Genomic DNA, 13,561 nt, shown 5'->3' with positions numbered 1-13,561 from the left:
TTCTATCGAATAAACCTCTCCATAATATAAAACAAAGAACTTGTTATTTCTAAGTTAGTGAACAAAACTTTATACGCTTTCTTTTGCGTTCTTATTTTCTTTCAAGAGGGCATCACTTTTCTATTAGTTTTTTGCGCGTTATTATTTACTTGCAGCAGTGCGTTGCGTAACTGGGGAACGGAGTCAATTTTAGAAAGCAAACTCAACGTTCAGATTTCCTCACAAGACCACTGCTTTGTGCTCACGTGCAACCTGTTATAAATCTTGCTTGCTTGCTGGGGTTTATTTTTGCGGGAAATGCTCGCTTTAAATCATAATAAAACCAGGTTGATGTGAAGCAGGCTTTATATCACGATTTAGAAAAAAAACGATTTAACGCATTATCCACCCTGGTATATTCCAAACCTTCATTTTGTGATTTCTTGTCATCGCGTGTTAACGTGAAAGGATGCTCAGATAATTCAATGGGTCCTTGCCTCGATGCTCTCGTTTTTATCGCAGGACCCGGTGCTGTTCAGCGGCACTCTTCGCTCGAACCTGGACCCCTTCGACACCCTGTCGGATGAGGAGATCTGGAAGGCTCTAGAACACGCCCATCTCAAGGACTTCGTCGCGAGCCTCGACAAGGGCCTAGTGCACAATATCACCGAGGGCGGAGACAACATCAGGTACGTCGCAGTCGGCACTGCTAGATGCGTCACAGAAGGCTGAACCACCTGTCGCGGACGTAACAGACGAAGCTTGGAGGAAACACTGAGGCCTCGGTGTTACTAACCGCGGCAACGAAGTGTGTCAACAGATTATATTGCTTGGTCACTAATGCGTCCTTCTTATGCCTGTTGCAAAAATTTGTTAGATGTTCGTATTGCTTAATTCCGCTCCAAGTACGTGTATTTGTCGCTGTTACTAGTCATTCACATAATCACTCTGTTCCATTTGCGTTTGCTTGGCTGCCTTTGTTCGCTCTTGTTTCTGGATTTTGGCAATGTTTCGGGTGGTTTCCGTGGTATCCATGTCATTTTATAAGCTTGCGCCGAGTAGGCACGAAGCATAATAGAACGTGAAAGATATGCCCTCTCTAATGTTTGCCTTGGAAAAAAAAAATCTGGTGTCACAGGGGAATAAAACAAAGTATGTACTTGCTCTAATCGAAATCTCCCGATATTTAACAGTGCTTGGGACTGGGGTAGTTAGTCCTTCATGTCTCAAACTGATTTGAGAAACATTACAAACAAAAATGACGCTACATACACAAATGAGCGTATGCTTTATAATCCAACCACGTTCCGATAGTTCCTACGAGCAAATATGTTTGATCAACGTCGTTAATCATGTCTCGCATCATAACCTCAAATCAATTCTGCTAGAGCAGTCAGAATATGCAGCTAATTTCTATAGCGGATGCGTCATGATGCTGCAACGAGCGCGTCCGCCTCCTTGCAGCGTTGGCCAGAGGCAGCTGGTGTGTCTGGCAAGGGCGCTGCTCCGCAAGTCCCGCGTCCTCATCCTGGACGAGGCCACGGCCGCCGTGGACATGGAGACCGACGACCTCATCCAGACCACCATCAGGAACGAGTTTGGAGATTGCACCATCCTCACCATCGCGCACAGGCTCAACACAGTCCTGGACTACGACCGGTACGTGCCCGTACTAATCATACGGAACAGCGTTCCAAGGAACCACATTCCTGGAACGCGTTTTTTGTTAAGAGGAACGCCGTCGTTCTGGCTTGCCTCAGTGGAACTCGCTGCATTTAAAAAAAAAAAAAAAGCTTTTCATTTTTTTTTTGTTTATCTGCAGTTTTATTTGGCTTTTTTTATTGTTCACTATTTCAACCCTTGACTTCAAGAGATAGGGAAGTGTCCGAAAGATTGTCGAAAACAACAAAACGAACAAACGGAATCGTGGATTTGAAGTGGATATTTTAACTTGCTTGCTATATTTGGCCAAAGGATTGCTCAGCAGAATGTTTCATTAAAATATGCAAATGTAACGTTTACGTAACGACCCGTTCCGACCCGTTCCGACCCGTCCTAAGCAAATGTGTGGACAAAAGTGTGTAAACAAACTTTAACGCATTCTTTTTCCTTTTTTAAAGCGTTATGGTTCTCGACCGAGGCCACATCGTCGAGTGCGCGTCTCCGAGGGATCTACTCAAGGATGAAACATCCGTCTTCTACTCCTTGGCCAAAGATGCGAACTTGGTGTAGCCTGGACACTCGCATTGCACCCATGTTTCTCTGCGGCTGCTGCAGCCGTTTTGTTACTCCAGAGGTTATATTGCTTATTTTTGGTTGTTACTGTCTTAAAGCCTTCCGGAACGAATAAAAGTGCCACACACTCCCAATTTTATAATCCCCACTCTAAAAAAAATAGACGTATATATAAGGAAAGACTGGAAACATTTTACTGTCGGCGTCTTGCTTTTGAGACAAATATATTGTTTGCTAAAATACGTCTTCATGTACCTTGTTTTTCTACGCTCTTTTGAAAGCGAGATATTGCTACCCAAGAGCATATGACATCAGTTCATACTCTAAAAAATAGGGGCGTAGTCTTGCACCCATTTGTCCCATATACCGCACCCCAAAACTAAGGTCGACGTACAGCGCACTGCTGTCGAACTGACTGCCCCAAATTTTACGAAGGTTTGACAAATAAAAAATAAAAGAAAAAAATTTCAGCCTTTCCACCCTGGTGAAGAAGGAAGAGCAGCGGAGCTGGTACTATGTACCATCCTTGAGCGACGGCGGCAAGCCGGTTGTCTGGTAGCTGTCTAGAAGCTTGTGTCAGGATTTATTTGTCCACGGACACGAAACTGGGGAAATCGTCCCTTAAAGGGGTGGTGCAACGATATTCAATTGGAATGTTTTTCACTTTACACGAGCTTACTGGCCCTAGTGGGACTCAAAGATACTCACACGCAACGCCACTGACAAAGAAACGCCTTTGTTGCGCTGTAGTTTTGACGACAAAACCGAGTTTTTTCATTCAATCTCTCCTTCGCAAAACCTGATGACATAGCTGGGCGGTAGCAGTACCGCCCAGTGACGATATTTGAATGCGGCTCATAGAAAAAATTGGGTTGTGTGTGTTTATACAGCCTAGAACTTGGTCTGCCTCACAGGGGCGACGAGTCTCCCAGCTGTAGATGAGCAATTTAGCCAGTGCGGCACAACCGCTAGCCTGGGGTCTTTAACGTGCATAACGCAGTAGTGATACACGACCGCACGCCGGTACGATGCTCATCCAGATCGAAACGGGCAGGGGTGGGGCTCGAACCCAGGATCCCTGGGTTCTGCAGCGCGAGCTTTGCGGCTCATAGATTGGACCCGAGCATGGCGTGGACACTCGATTTGGGCTCGTGATAATCGATAGCTCGAGAAGCATTCGGGTAGTGTCCTGTGTCCAATCGCTGCAATGACGACAACAGCCGAACCATAACAATGTCTGGAACTCAGCGCGTGCCCTGTGCCTTGCCAGCCCAGCGCATGGCTATAATCAACATTGGCGGCATATAATCGGCTCCAGATCAAAGTGGCCGCTTGTTCTTGCTGCGAGTTGAGGGGGAGAGCGGTGCTCGTTTTTCTTTATTTTTTTCTGCGACTTCGATTGCGTGTGGTGAAAAACGAACGGGCATTTCACAGATAATTAACGTCAGGGAGCTGTCCTAAGCGGTATTTCCGCAAAAAAAAAAAAAATCATTGCATCGCCCCTTTAACAGCTCCGCTGTAAAAACACAGGTTTTTTCAGAAGGGCCAAGAAAACCCCGATTAATTCTTTTGGGTGCATTAGCCATTTTTAACAAGTTTTACCACTCTGCTATCAAGCTGCTCGTGAAAGGAGGTACCTTCGGTTCGACATCCGAGCGCTGTACGTCGAATTGAAAGTTTTTGGGTGTAAGTACTACACCCCTTATTTTTGAGTGTAGACGTCCCACTGAGCCCTCGAATCAGGAGGCAGACATGTGTAAAGTTTCTGCCTGTGGTATTTGCAAGCAAAATATGACAAAAAGCCCGAACAAACAAAATATCTTAATAGATGTGTTGTCAACTGCAAACCCATCCTTCGGAAGGTGAAAACCTTGTTCTCAAAAAGTCCTCCTTTTTTTTTATATATACATTCAGTTCAAATCAGGTTTCAATTCAAGGCTGACCATTTTAACACAAAATGCATTTTGTCAGCCGATTTCCATGAAATTCTGTAACGGCCGTCTGTAACGGCCGTCTGTAGAATACTGCCGTTAGAGACGCCCTGAACCCCTCCAAATTTTCTGCGGGTTTCAGCCCCCCAGGATATCCAAACGACCCTTAGCGCTGGATCTCTAAATATTACCTTTATATACAATTGAATTTTGACTCTTCAGGGACGTGAGTCACTTCTCGGGCTGTTTCGAGATCGAGTACTGATAATCTCCACGTTTATCACGTCTTTGACTGTACCGAACGGCTCTAGAACCTTCCTCACCTCGGAGTCTGGCCTAGGAATGGGAAGCCATACAATTTTCAGCTTGATCTCTTCGTAGCATTGATCATTCACTTCTTTCCTTTGATAATGAACTCTTGGTATGCTTCGATTTTGAGCTTTACAGCAGCATTTCTGAAGGTCAACATCCATACGTGACTCGTTTGATATTGGACCAAGCCCAGGACGTCCTTCCGATCAAAGATGGAAAATATCCCGTACTTGAAGTCGATTGCCTTGTACTTCCTTCCAATGATGATAGAATGCAACAATAGCGGGTTGGTGACGAGCGTACCCTAAGGTTGTCTGGGAAGTATAACCTTGTAGTCTGAAAATTGTGATGTCTTCTTGTAAACCCGGCCATCAAGTGTCGTTATACTGCTCTCGCGCTGGAGCTCATTTCTCCATTCTTAGGTGACTTTACGACCTTCAAGGGGTCGTTTAGGCAAATAAGGTAACCTGGGAGAGGGCCGGGCCCTTGTTATCAAAATAAATCGCAGACAGGGAAAAAAGGGGGCGACTACTCACAATTACCTGTTCCCCCTCACCAGGCTGTGCCCGCCGCGCTTCCTGCTCACTGGAAGATAAATATCTTCGACAGAGATCTCTCTGGTTGCGTGAAATGATTAAACTAAAAGTGTAATTCTCAAACTACAAAACCGCAGAAACAAGTCCCGACGTTTCGAAGCCTACTTGGCTCCTCCAGAAATTACTATTCGCGGCGAGAAGTTATGGTGGCGCCCTCCTACGGTTCCCCCTTGTGATGTCATTACCTTGCAAACAACAAATTCGATGGTGTTTGTAAATAGCATGGTGGAAGCTTGAAATCATTGCGCTCTCAAAGGAACACTGCCCACACCGTCAAAATTAAAGTTCTTTCATTCCTCTTATTTCCGTCGATGATAAATCCATTTCCAACGTCATAGTCAGCGTTTGGCCAATCGTGGAAGGCCGACCACAGCGACGCTTTCGGTCGCGCTCGTCGCCAATAGGCCAACGTTACTGGAGCAAGCTTGCTCCAGTAACGTTGCTATAGGCTGTATGGTTCAGTCACAGCCTCAACCTCTTCGTCTTTGTAAACAGGAAAAAATTGTTTCCTCTTTTTTTAAGTAGGTGGTGCTTTGGTCACTGTTCTTGTAACTTGTAACTTTGGTCACTGTTCTTGTAACATGATCTTCCTGCTCACTGGCAGGAAGATCATGAGAAGCGAATGAGCAAGCGGTGCGAACGTGGCCCGATAAAGCTATCGTGTTCCACTCTTAAACGCGAAGCTTGAGCGTCCTTCGAGTTTTTGATGGCAGTCTTGCGATTGTAGGAAAAAACGGCGATCGCTTTTTTTGGGTCAACAGTATTGCCGATTGCGCTACAACGCCACGGTGCACTGGCTTGAAGGTTACCCAGGCAGTTCAACTTTGACGAAACCAAGTCCAGTGAGCAACGTAAACACTACAGCGGTAGACAACATACATTCAGTAGTATCATCCCAGAAAACCTCGGATGATGCCGCCAAGAGCCATTTTTTTAGAGGCAGCTCTTAGGCATCCGTTTCCGGGTTGAGCGGAGTTTGCGTCGGCGTGGCCGCGTGTTGCATTATGGGACGCTTCCCCGCTAAAATTAGCTGGGAAATTTTTCCGCTAAATTTGGCGGGGATATGTTTCCACTAAATTTAGCACAAAAGTTTCCTGCTAAATTTAACGGGTGTAAATTTTCACTAAATTTAGCGGGAAATTAAGCGAAATTGTTCGCTAAATGGGAGGGGAGCAGGAGAAGAGGAAGGGCATGCCTTTCCCTCCTCCTCCTCAAGAGCTGCGCTCGAATTCGGCATTACAGAGAATTGTAAACGTCTCTCATATTTTTATGTGAGTAATAATGGAATTGGTAAATGTTATACATTTTTTTTTTTTACGAAAGAGTTATACATAAAGGACAGCACAGACTGCACGGAAGATTTGTTGTCTGTGTTCTGCCCTTTATGGGTAACTCTTTCGTAGACAATTCTATGCAATACCAACGCGCTCCCTAAGAAACGGTATGGTGAATATTAACAGGAAATTTTATTATGATTCTAACTGGAGACGACGCGCGACAAAGGGGGCAAGGGACAAATACAAACTTTGTATTCGATAGTATTTTAGCATATTAAGCACTCGTGCTGCAACTTAGAAGTGCGCTTGGAAGTGCGCTCCCGGACCAGTGTGCACCGGCTATTCTGGTAAAAATCCCTTATGGCGATTTTAAATCAGTGTGCACAACAGTAAAACGAAGCTACGAACGTGGCAACTTCTTCATTGCTGACGTACACTTGTTATTTACATAATTTACAGATAGATATTTACAAACGGACCAGTCCGAGATTATGTCTCTGTCGGATGAGACGAGCCTGGGTTCCAGCCGGCGTATTCCGTCGGAGCTCTGTGTCGCGTATGTGCCGCTCGTGGTGCGAGGCTCCTGCCTCGTTCGCAGTGCGTGCGTTGGTGCACGTTTCTCTACGGTGTAGATGGTGTCGCAAGCTTGTTCTCTACATATACAGGGTGCCACAAAAGAAAATTTACACGGTCTTTTTTACCGCAAAAATAAAGTAGGCATCGCCGAACGCTCATTCTCCGCCCAAAGGTAGCGCTAGAGGTCACAACCAGATGCCAAAGTTTCAGCCTGATCCAATAACTTAATTAAAAGTTATAAGCGATCTTCTGAAAATTTCAATGGGAAAATTGCGGCCGACGGAGTTTTCAAACACATGGGGCTCTATGGCACCAGAAATCGAAAACAGGCAAAAATGGGCTCCATTTTCTCATCGAACTTTTCAGAAAATCACTTATAACTTTTGGTTAAGTTATCGGATCGGGCTGAAACTTTGGCATCTGGTTGTGACCTCTAGCTCTACCCTTGGGCGGAGAATGAGCGTTCGGCGATGCTAGTTTATTTTTGCTGTAAAAAAGACCGAGTACATTTTCTTTTGTGACACCCTGTATATATATACAATAAAAGCATTGACGCTAAGCTAGTAAATACCGACTTCATAAAGTATTGACAATGTTAAAGTTACTCTTACTGTAAAGCATCTTGAGAACAAATACCGAGAAATGTAGCTCAATTATTTTCGAAAACACTTCCGCACTGCGTAATTTGTATCGACATCAAGGACCTACACAATCATACAATTGCGCAAATATGGTTTGCTGGAATGGTTTATGCACGCAACAGAAGCTGATTTTCGAACCTCCCGTCGGATATCCGTCCTCGCTCGCGCTAGAGATCACCGCATAATTTCGGTTTTCCCTGACGAAAGGCAGTGCAATCGCCCCATGCAATACTGAACTCATTAGGTTCTTTATCTTCATTGTAGTTAGAGCGAAATAAATACACAGAGGAGTTGTGGAATGCAAATACTTTGAGGTAACATTAATCAATTGTACATGTATAGCTGAACGAGAGAATAAAGTCAAACGAACCTTCAGGTGCTTCCGGTTATTGGAATGTGAAGCTTTGCCAATGAAGAGCATCTTCGTCTGACTGCAGACGTGGTCGAGGCATGTATGAAGCTGCTTCCAACACGCTTGCTGGAAGCAGCCTCTCTCTCTCTCTCTCTCTCTCTTTCTCTCTCTCTCTCTCTCTCGTCAATATTTTGTTTTGCGGCGGTGCCGGCATTTTCACCACGGGTCATAAAGACGACTCCACTCCTCCTTTACGCTCAAATTTATCCGAGTGCCTATTTTAATTTTATTAAGTATTTTAGTGGTAACGCAGTATGTAGTATTTCCGCAGGCACTATGTCAATCATCATATAAGCTTGCAAACCATGTCAGGTTAAATCAAGTGCATACACAGAACAGTCAAATCAGTGCCATAACAATCGAAACAACTTTAATTTATAAAATAACAGAAATCTGTAAGTAGTGCACTCCAATCCTCACCTAGCACAAAGCGCTTTTTCACACGAAATATTTTAATCTCCACTGGAGATTTGCACTGGCTAGTCTTGCTACAATAACTCACTTATAGCTTCCGGAGCGTTTATCCTCCGCACATAAATGCGAACCCGCGTCGATACAAAGCGGTTCAACACATTTTCGATGATACCCGGATTTTCACTACATTGCACTTCTGGTAGAGTGACATTCTTGGAGATCATTTCTTTCAAGCTGCTTCATCGGTGTCTTTAGATAGCTGACATGTTCATTTTCAGAAAAAATCTTGAAGGTGCTTTCACACTGGAAAACGATGTTGAGTACCGAAATTGCTATTCCGGTCAAAGCTAAAGTTTTGGAATTATTCTAGGACCTGATCAATATGGCTACCAATGTATTTACGAAAACTGGGTACTGATGAAAACCAAGTTCGTTACAGTATTTCAGTTTTTTTTTTTTCTTTTTTTTCTTTTTTTTACGACGTAGCAAGTGCTTTCACACTTATTGAGACGGTTGCACTACGAGACAGAAGTCTTGAAAATTTAAATACATGTCACGAGAATTACCTACGGTTAAACACAGATTAAAGCAAACGTCATTACGCAGGTTCATAATTTTTGCAAGAGATATTCCTTGAACGCAAAAGGAGACAAGGACATACGAAAACACGTCAGATACGTCTCCCGTGCCTGGCGTGTGTGTCCGTCGTTGTCTCCCTTTTGCGCTAAAAAAGAACCGTAATCTATTTTGCTCCTGTACATGTTAGCTGCTAAGATTTTCCAGCTGTTTATGTCAGTATTCTCGAGCCGTCCGTCAGCTTCCAGCGGTCATGTTTCACTTGCGTTTACCATATGTCTCTCCGCACCTTGTCACGGGGAAAATGGAAAAGCCGATTTCCTTTTTTTAGATGATCCCTTGCACAGTTGAACACAGCACCACCCCATGTCTTGCTGATCAGAGCATTCGGTCTTTCACTCAAAGCGCATAACACACAGCTGCTGCTGCTGCCGCCGATACGGAGAATAGCCACAATATGGCGGCGCCGCGGCGCGAGCCTGGTCAAGGGGTGTCTCTGGATGTCTCCACCCTGTCAGAAAAAGATGCCGGCAGATGGAGGCACCCTACTTGGGCCAGCGGCGGGGCGCCGCCAGGCGGGATGAACGGGTGACTCAAGGAGGGTTAATATTTTGTAATGAGCCATCCGCAGACTGTCACCGCAAAGCGGCTTCATTGAATGGAATGGAATGGAATGGAATGGAAGGGAGGGAGGGGAAGGGAGGGGGGAGGGGGGAGGGTGGGGGAGGGGGTTGATACGGGCCCCAGTGGCATACTCGCCGTTCCCCAGGACCTTACGAAGGGGGACGCTGCCGGCGATCGTCGGTTGCTAGGTGTTACGTCACGGCGTCGCTCCAGCCAACGTTATTAGATTAGCTTAGTTACGGAACTGCTCATAGGCACGAACAGCACCCCCCCCTCACTCACCACGACTCGCCAAGTGTCGCTCGACGCGCCGCCGGACGGCTGCTTTGGTAACTGAATTAAACGTTAACATTTTTGACAGAGGTCTGTCTGGTTAGGGAGAAATTGACAGAGTTTTTGCGGACTCTAACCAAAGTTTTATTTAAAAAACACATAAACCCGACGTTTCGGGACCCGCTCGGTCCCTTGGTCACGGGTGACTGTAGGTGGGGGCGCGGTGGGGAAGGTTGCCCAGGTGATTGACCTTGCTGAGGCTTAACCCAGAGGGCGCGGGGGAGGGGGCGCGGTGTGAAAGGTTTCCCGGGCGTTTGACCTTGCTAAGGCTTACCCCAGAGGGCGCGAAGTCCAGACACGTACGCGCTCGGGAGAGTGCCCTTGGACCGGTTCACGTTCTTACTCGTCGTTTGGATAAACCAGGACTCTAGATGAAGGCGTTTCCTCCAATGCCCCTCGGTGGCCACGATCTGAGTCTCGTCGAGGGAGAAAGAGTGCCCCGTTTTTTGCTCGTGCTCTGCCAGGGCGCTGGCCTCAATATCTTTCTTTCTCACGTCGTATTTGTGTCGTCGAATACGATCCGGGAAGTTTTTCGTTTCCCCCACATAAGCGACCGGGCAATCCGCGCACGGCACGCGGTACACGAGGCCTTGAGCCCTTTCCCTTCCTGGTCTGTCTTTGGGGAGAGGAAGCCGCCGACGGATGGTAGACACGGGCTTGTGGGAGACGGCGATGCCGTGTTTCCGAAGGACGCGTCCGACGGTCTCACTCACATTTTTCACATAAGGGAGACAGATCCGATTAGACGGTCTCGAGGTCGGAGTCACAGGGGGGCGGCGTAGGCGTTTGTAGATATCGTTAATGAACCGCTTTGGGTAACCATTGTTAACTAGATCAGCTTTGATCTTCTTAACTTCTTCTCGTAGGGCCTCCTCCGTAGAACACACGGACAGCGCTGAATCTGAATCAGGATACGTAGGTTTAACGTTACTAAAAATGTAAAAACCAACGGAAAAAAAAACTCTTTTTGTAGTAACTTTTATTGGAGTTTAGTACAAAATAGGGGCGCGTGATGTTTTCTAAAATCTTTAGTTTTCAAGGTTTTTGCAGTACAATATTGTTTTCATACAACCATGCCTCAGCGGCGATTTCAGGTAGCGTGTCCCGACATAGGCTTATCTTAAAGGAGCTGTGCAACGATATTCAATTGGAATGTTTTTCTCTCTACACGAGCTTACTGGCACACCTGGGACTCAAGGATACTCACACGCAACGCCATTGGCCAAGAAACTCCTTTATTGCGGTGTAATTTCAAGGACAAAAGCGATCATTTTCATTCAATCTCTCCTTTGCAAAATTTGATGACGTAACTCGGGGATCGCAGTACACCCAAGTGACGATATTTGAATGCGGTTCATAGATTGAACCCGAACATTGCGTGAGCACTCGACTTGGGCTCGTGACAATTGCTAGCTCGAGAAGCATTCGGGTTGTGACCCGTGTCCAATCGCTGCAACGACGACAACAGCCGAGCCATAACAATGTCTGGAACTCAGCGCGTGCCCTGCGCTTTGCCAACCCCAGCGCGTGGCTATGATCAACACTGGCGGCATATAATCGGCTCCAGATCACGTGGCCGCTTGTTCTGGCTGCGAGTTGAGGGGGTGAACACTGCTCGTTTTTCCTTAATTTTTTTTTTTCTGGGACTTCTATTGCGTAGGGTGAAAAACGAACGCGTGTTTCATAGGTCATTAACGTTAGGGATCCGTTTTAAGCGGTATTTGCGCAAAGTACAAAAATTGTTGCATATAGCTCGTTTAACTTCGGGGCGAATTCGCGGTGCGCCCGCTGGGGACACAGGGGTGGCATCCCTGTGACCTTCCACTGTATCTGTTTCGGCTCCGAAATGGCCGATTGAAGCCAAGATAGATGTTACGTGGAGTTCCTTGAGTGACCGCTGCAGGATAAATGGCGGCGTTGTGATCGCCATTCGGCGCTTCAGCCGGGCTGTTTGGAACGTATAGTTATGAAACGAGAATATAGACGGCGCTTCGAACCACATTAGGCCAGCATTAGGCTAGGGTTCCTCGATGCGCGCGCCCTCTCGCAGGGTGATGACAGCCTTGAAAGGGCAAGTGTCGCCTCCGGAGCGTCGGCGCGGCCGCGGCGGCCATTACGTCGCCCACGACCGGCCTGTGTGTCGAGCAGTGTGTCGAGATTGAAATTGAAGAAATAGATGATTCGGAGATTTTGTTTCTTGGAGAGCTGTCATCAAAAGAGTGCCAGATTCTCTTTTACCTTGGGGGATTTATCTTGAAAGGAATACTGAAATCCGTGAAGTGCGCAGAATGCAAAGAGGGTCTCCTCGGAACTGCCACCAGTAAGTATGCTTCATTGACTGCACTGAAGGAGTATGTTTGCGATGGAGGGAATCTCATTTATCCAATCGCCGGAGTTATGAAAACTTTGAAAGACTACGAGGAGCACTTCACGGCCATCAACTCCTGGTGCACAGACAAGATAATTACAATCAGGAGTTCGCTCACTTACGGCTTACCTAAGCAAGGTATACCGATCATGCCTGGAAGTCTGCACGGATCACAAAAAGGCTATATACAGCATGCTTACCGAAAGGTATGCGAGGCTGAGGTTACGAATCCACCTTCTACAGTTTCCAGCAGGTAGTTCGAACAGTTATGGAAGCAAAACTTGTGCCGGTGTCAATCTTTCGTAAAAGATCAACACTAAGCCAGTGTTATAGTTCGGAATTGTGCCCTTGTTAGGTCTATGTTTTTTTTCCTCTGTGAACTTACCTCGCTGTTGCTTGCGCGCCCGTTCCCGCTGAAACCTCACATGTAGATACGAATTATAGGTTTATTTTAACCGCAAAGTTGACTATAGAACTGGTGTGGTTCGCTCGCAACACATCGCATTGTTTCAATAAAATCTGTTCCAAGTGATTTGAAACATTGTGCTTTGCTTTTGCCTGAAGCGAGTGTACCATATTCTCACACTGCTTAAAAACACATCTCGTAAGAGCTTTACGTTTCACTGAAACAGTCACACGGGCTAATTATACATATAGAGTATAGTTCATATGAGCCATTGTTTAGAATCGTCAAATGAATAAAAATAATTAGGGCTGGGCATCGATTAAAAATATTAACCCGATTAATCGCCACCCTTTAATCGATTAATTAATTGGTCACGTTCATTTCCATGCATGCATTTCCATACTGCTTAAAAAATACGCGTTTTACTTCTTTTTTATTAATAAAACATGTTCAATCAATCAATCAATATTTTTTTTTCCTGAATATGTGGTAAACGACGCAATAATTTCAATTATGAATCAACTTAGATGTACAGTTGAGAACAGTTCAAAAACACTGAAACTCACAGATTACTACTTCAGCTCCATGAGACAAAATGTTCGTTGATATTCTCCGGGCTAGGCGGCTTCCTTTGATTGCTCACATTAGTCTCCGCTGCGCTAAACGGACACTCGCACGTCGTTGAAATCGCTGGGACATGTGAAAACCTTCTGCACTGGTATGAAGTTACAAATCTCCCCCTTACGGTTTACCTTAAGTTAATGTTTCATCTAAAGTTTTCACTTCATATATGTGTGCTCGTCCAGGTCTGCTTGGTGAAAGCATTTAATTTTTATTTAATTTTCGTTCGTCAAATTTTTACCGATTAACCAGTTAAACAA

General features: G+C 45.6%; 1 protein-coding gene and 1 pseudogene across 1 annotated transcript in view; both read left to right on the top strand.

Annotated features, from left to right (window-relative positions):
• Window positions 1–2,456, top strand: part of LOC8031556 (multidrug resistance-associated protein 1) — a 40,046-nt gene extending 37,590 nt beyond the window's left edge. Inside the window, exons 27-29 of the mRNA XM_040210283.2 lie at window positions 502–668; window positions 1,444–1,638; window positions 2,100–2,456. Of these exons, the coding sequence (XP_040066217.1) occupies window positions 502–668; window positions 1,444–1,638; window positions 2,100–2,211 (474 nt within the window). The 3' untranslated portion in view covers window positions 2,212–2,456. The remainder of the gene's footprint in view (window positions 1–501; window positions 669–1,443; window positions 1,639–2,099) is intronic.
• Window positions 2,457–8,264: 5,808 nt separating this feature from the next.
• Window positions 8,265–12,580, top strand: LOC115313522 (annotated as a pseudogene).
• Window positions 12,581–13,561: the final 981 nt, after the last annotated feature.

Source organism: Ixodes scapularis, unplaced genomic scaffold, assembly GCF_016920785.2.
Source record: "Ixodes scapularis isolate PalLabHiFi unplaced genomic scaffold, ASM1692078v2 PGA_scaffold4__175_contigs__length_147842914, whole genome shotgun sequence".
Classification (NCBI taxonomy): Eukaryota; Metazoa; Arthropoda; class Arachnida; order Ixodida; family Ixodidae; genus Ixodes; species Ixodes scapularis.
The sequence above is the reverse complement of the archived record's forward strand: the minus strand, read 5'-3'. Positions and strand labels throughout refer to the sequence as shown.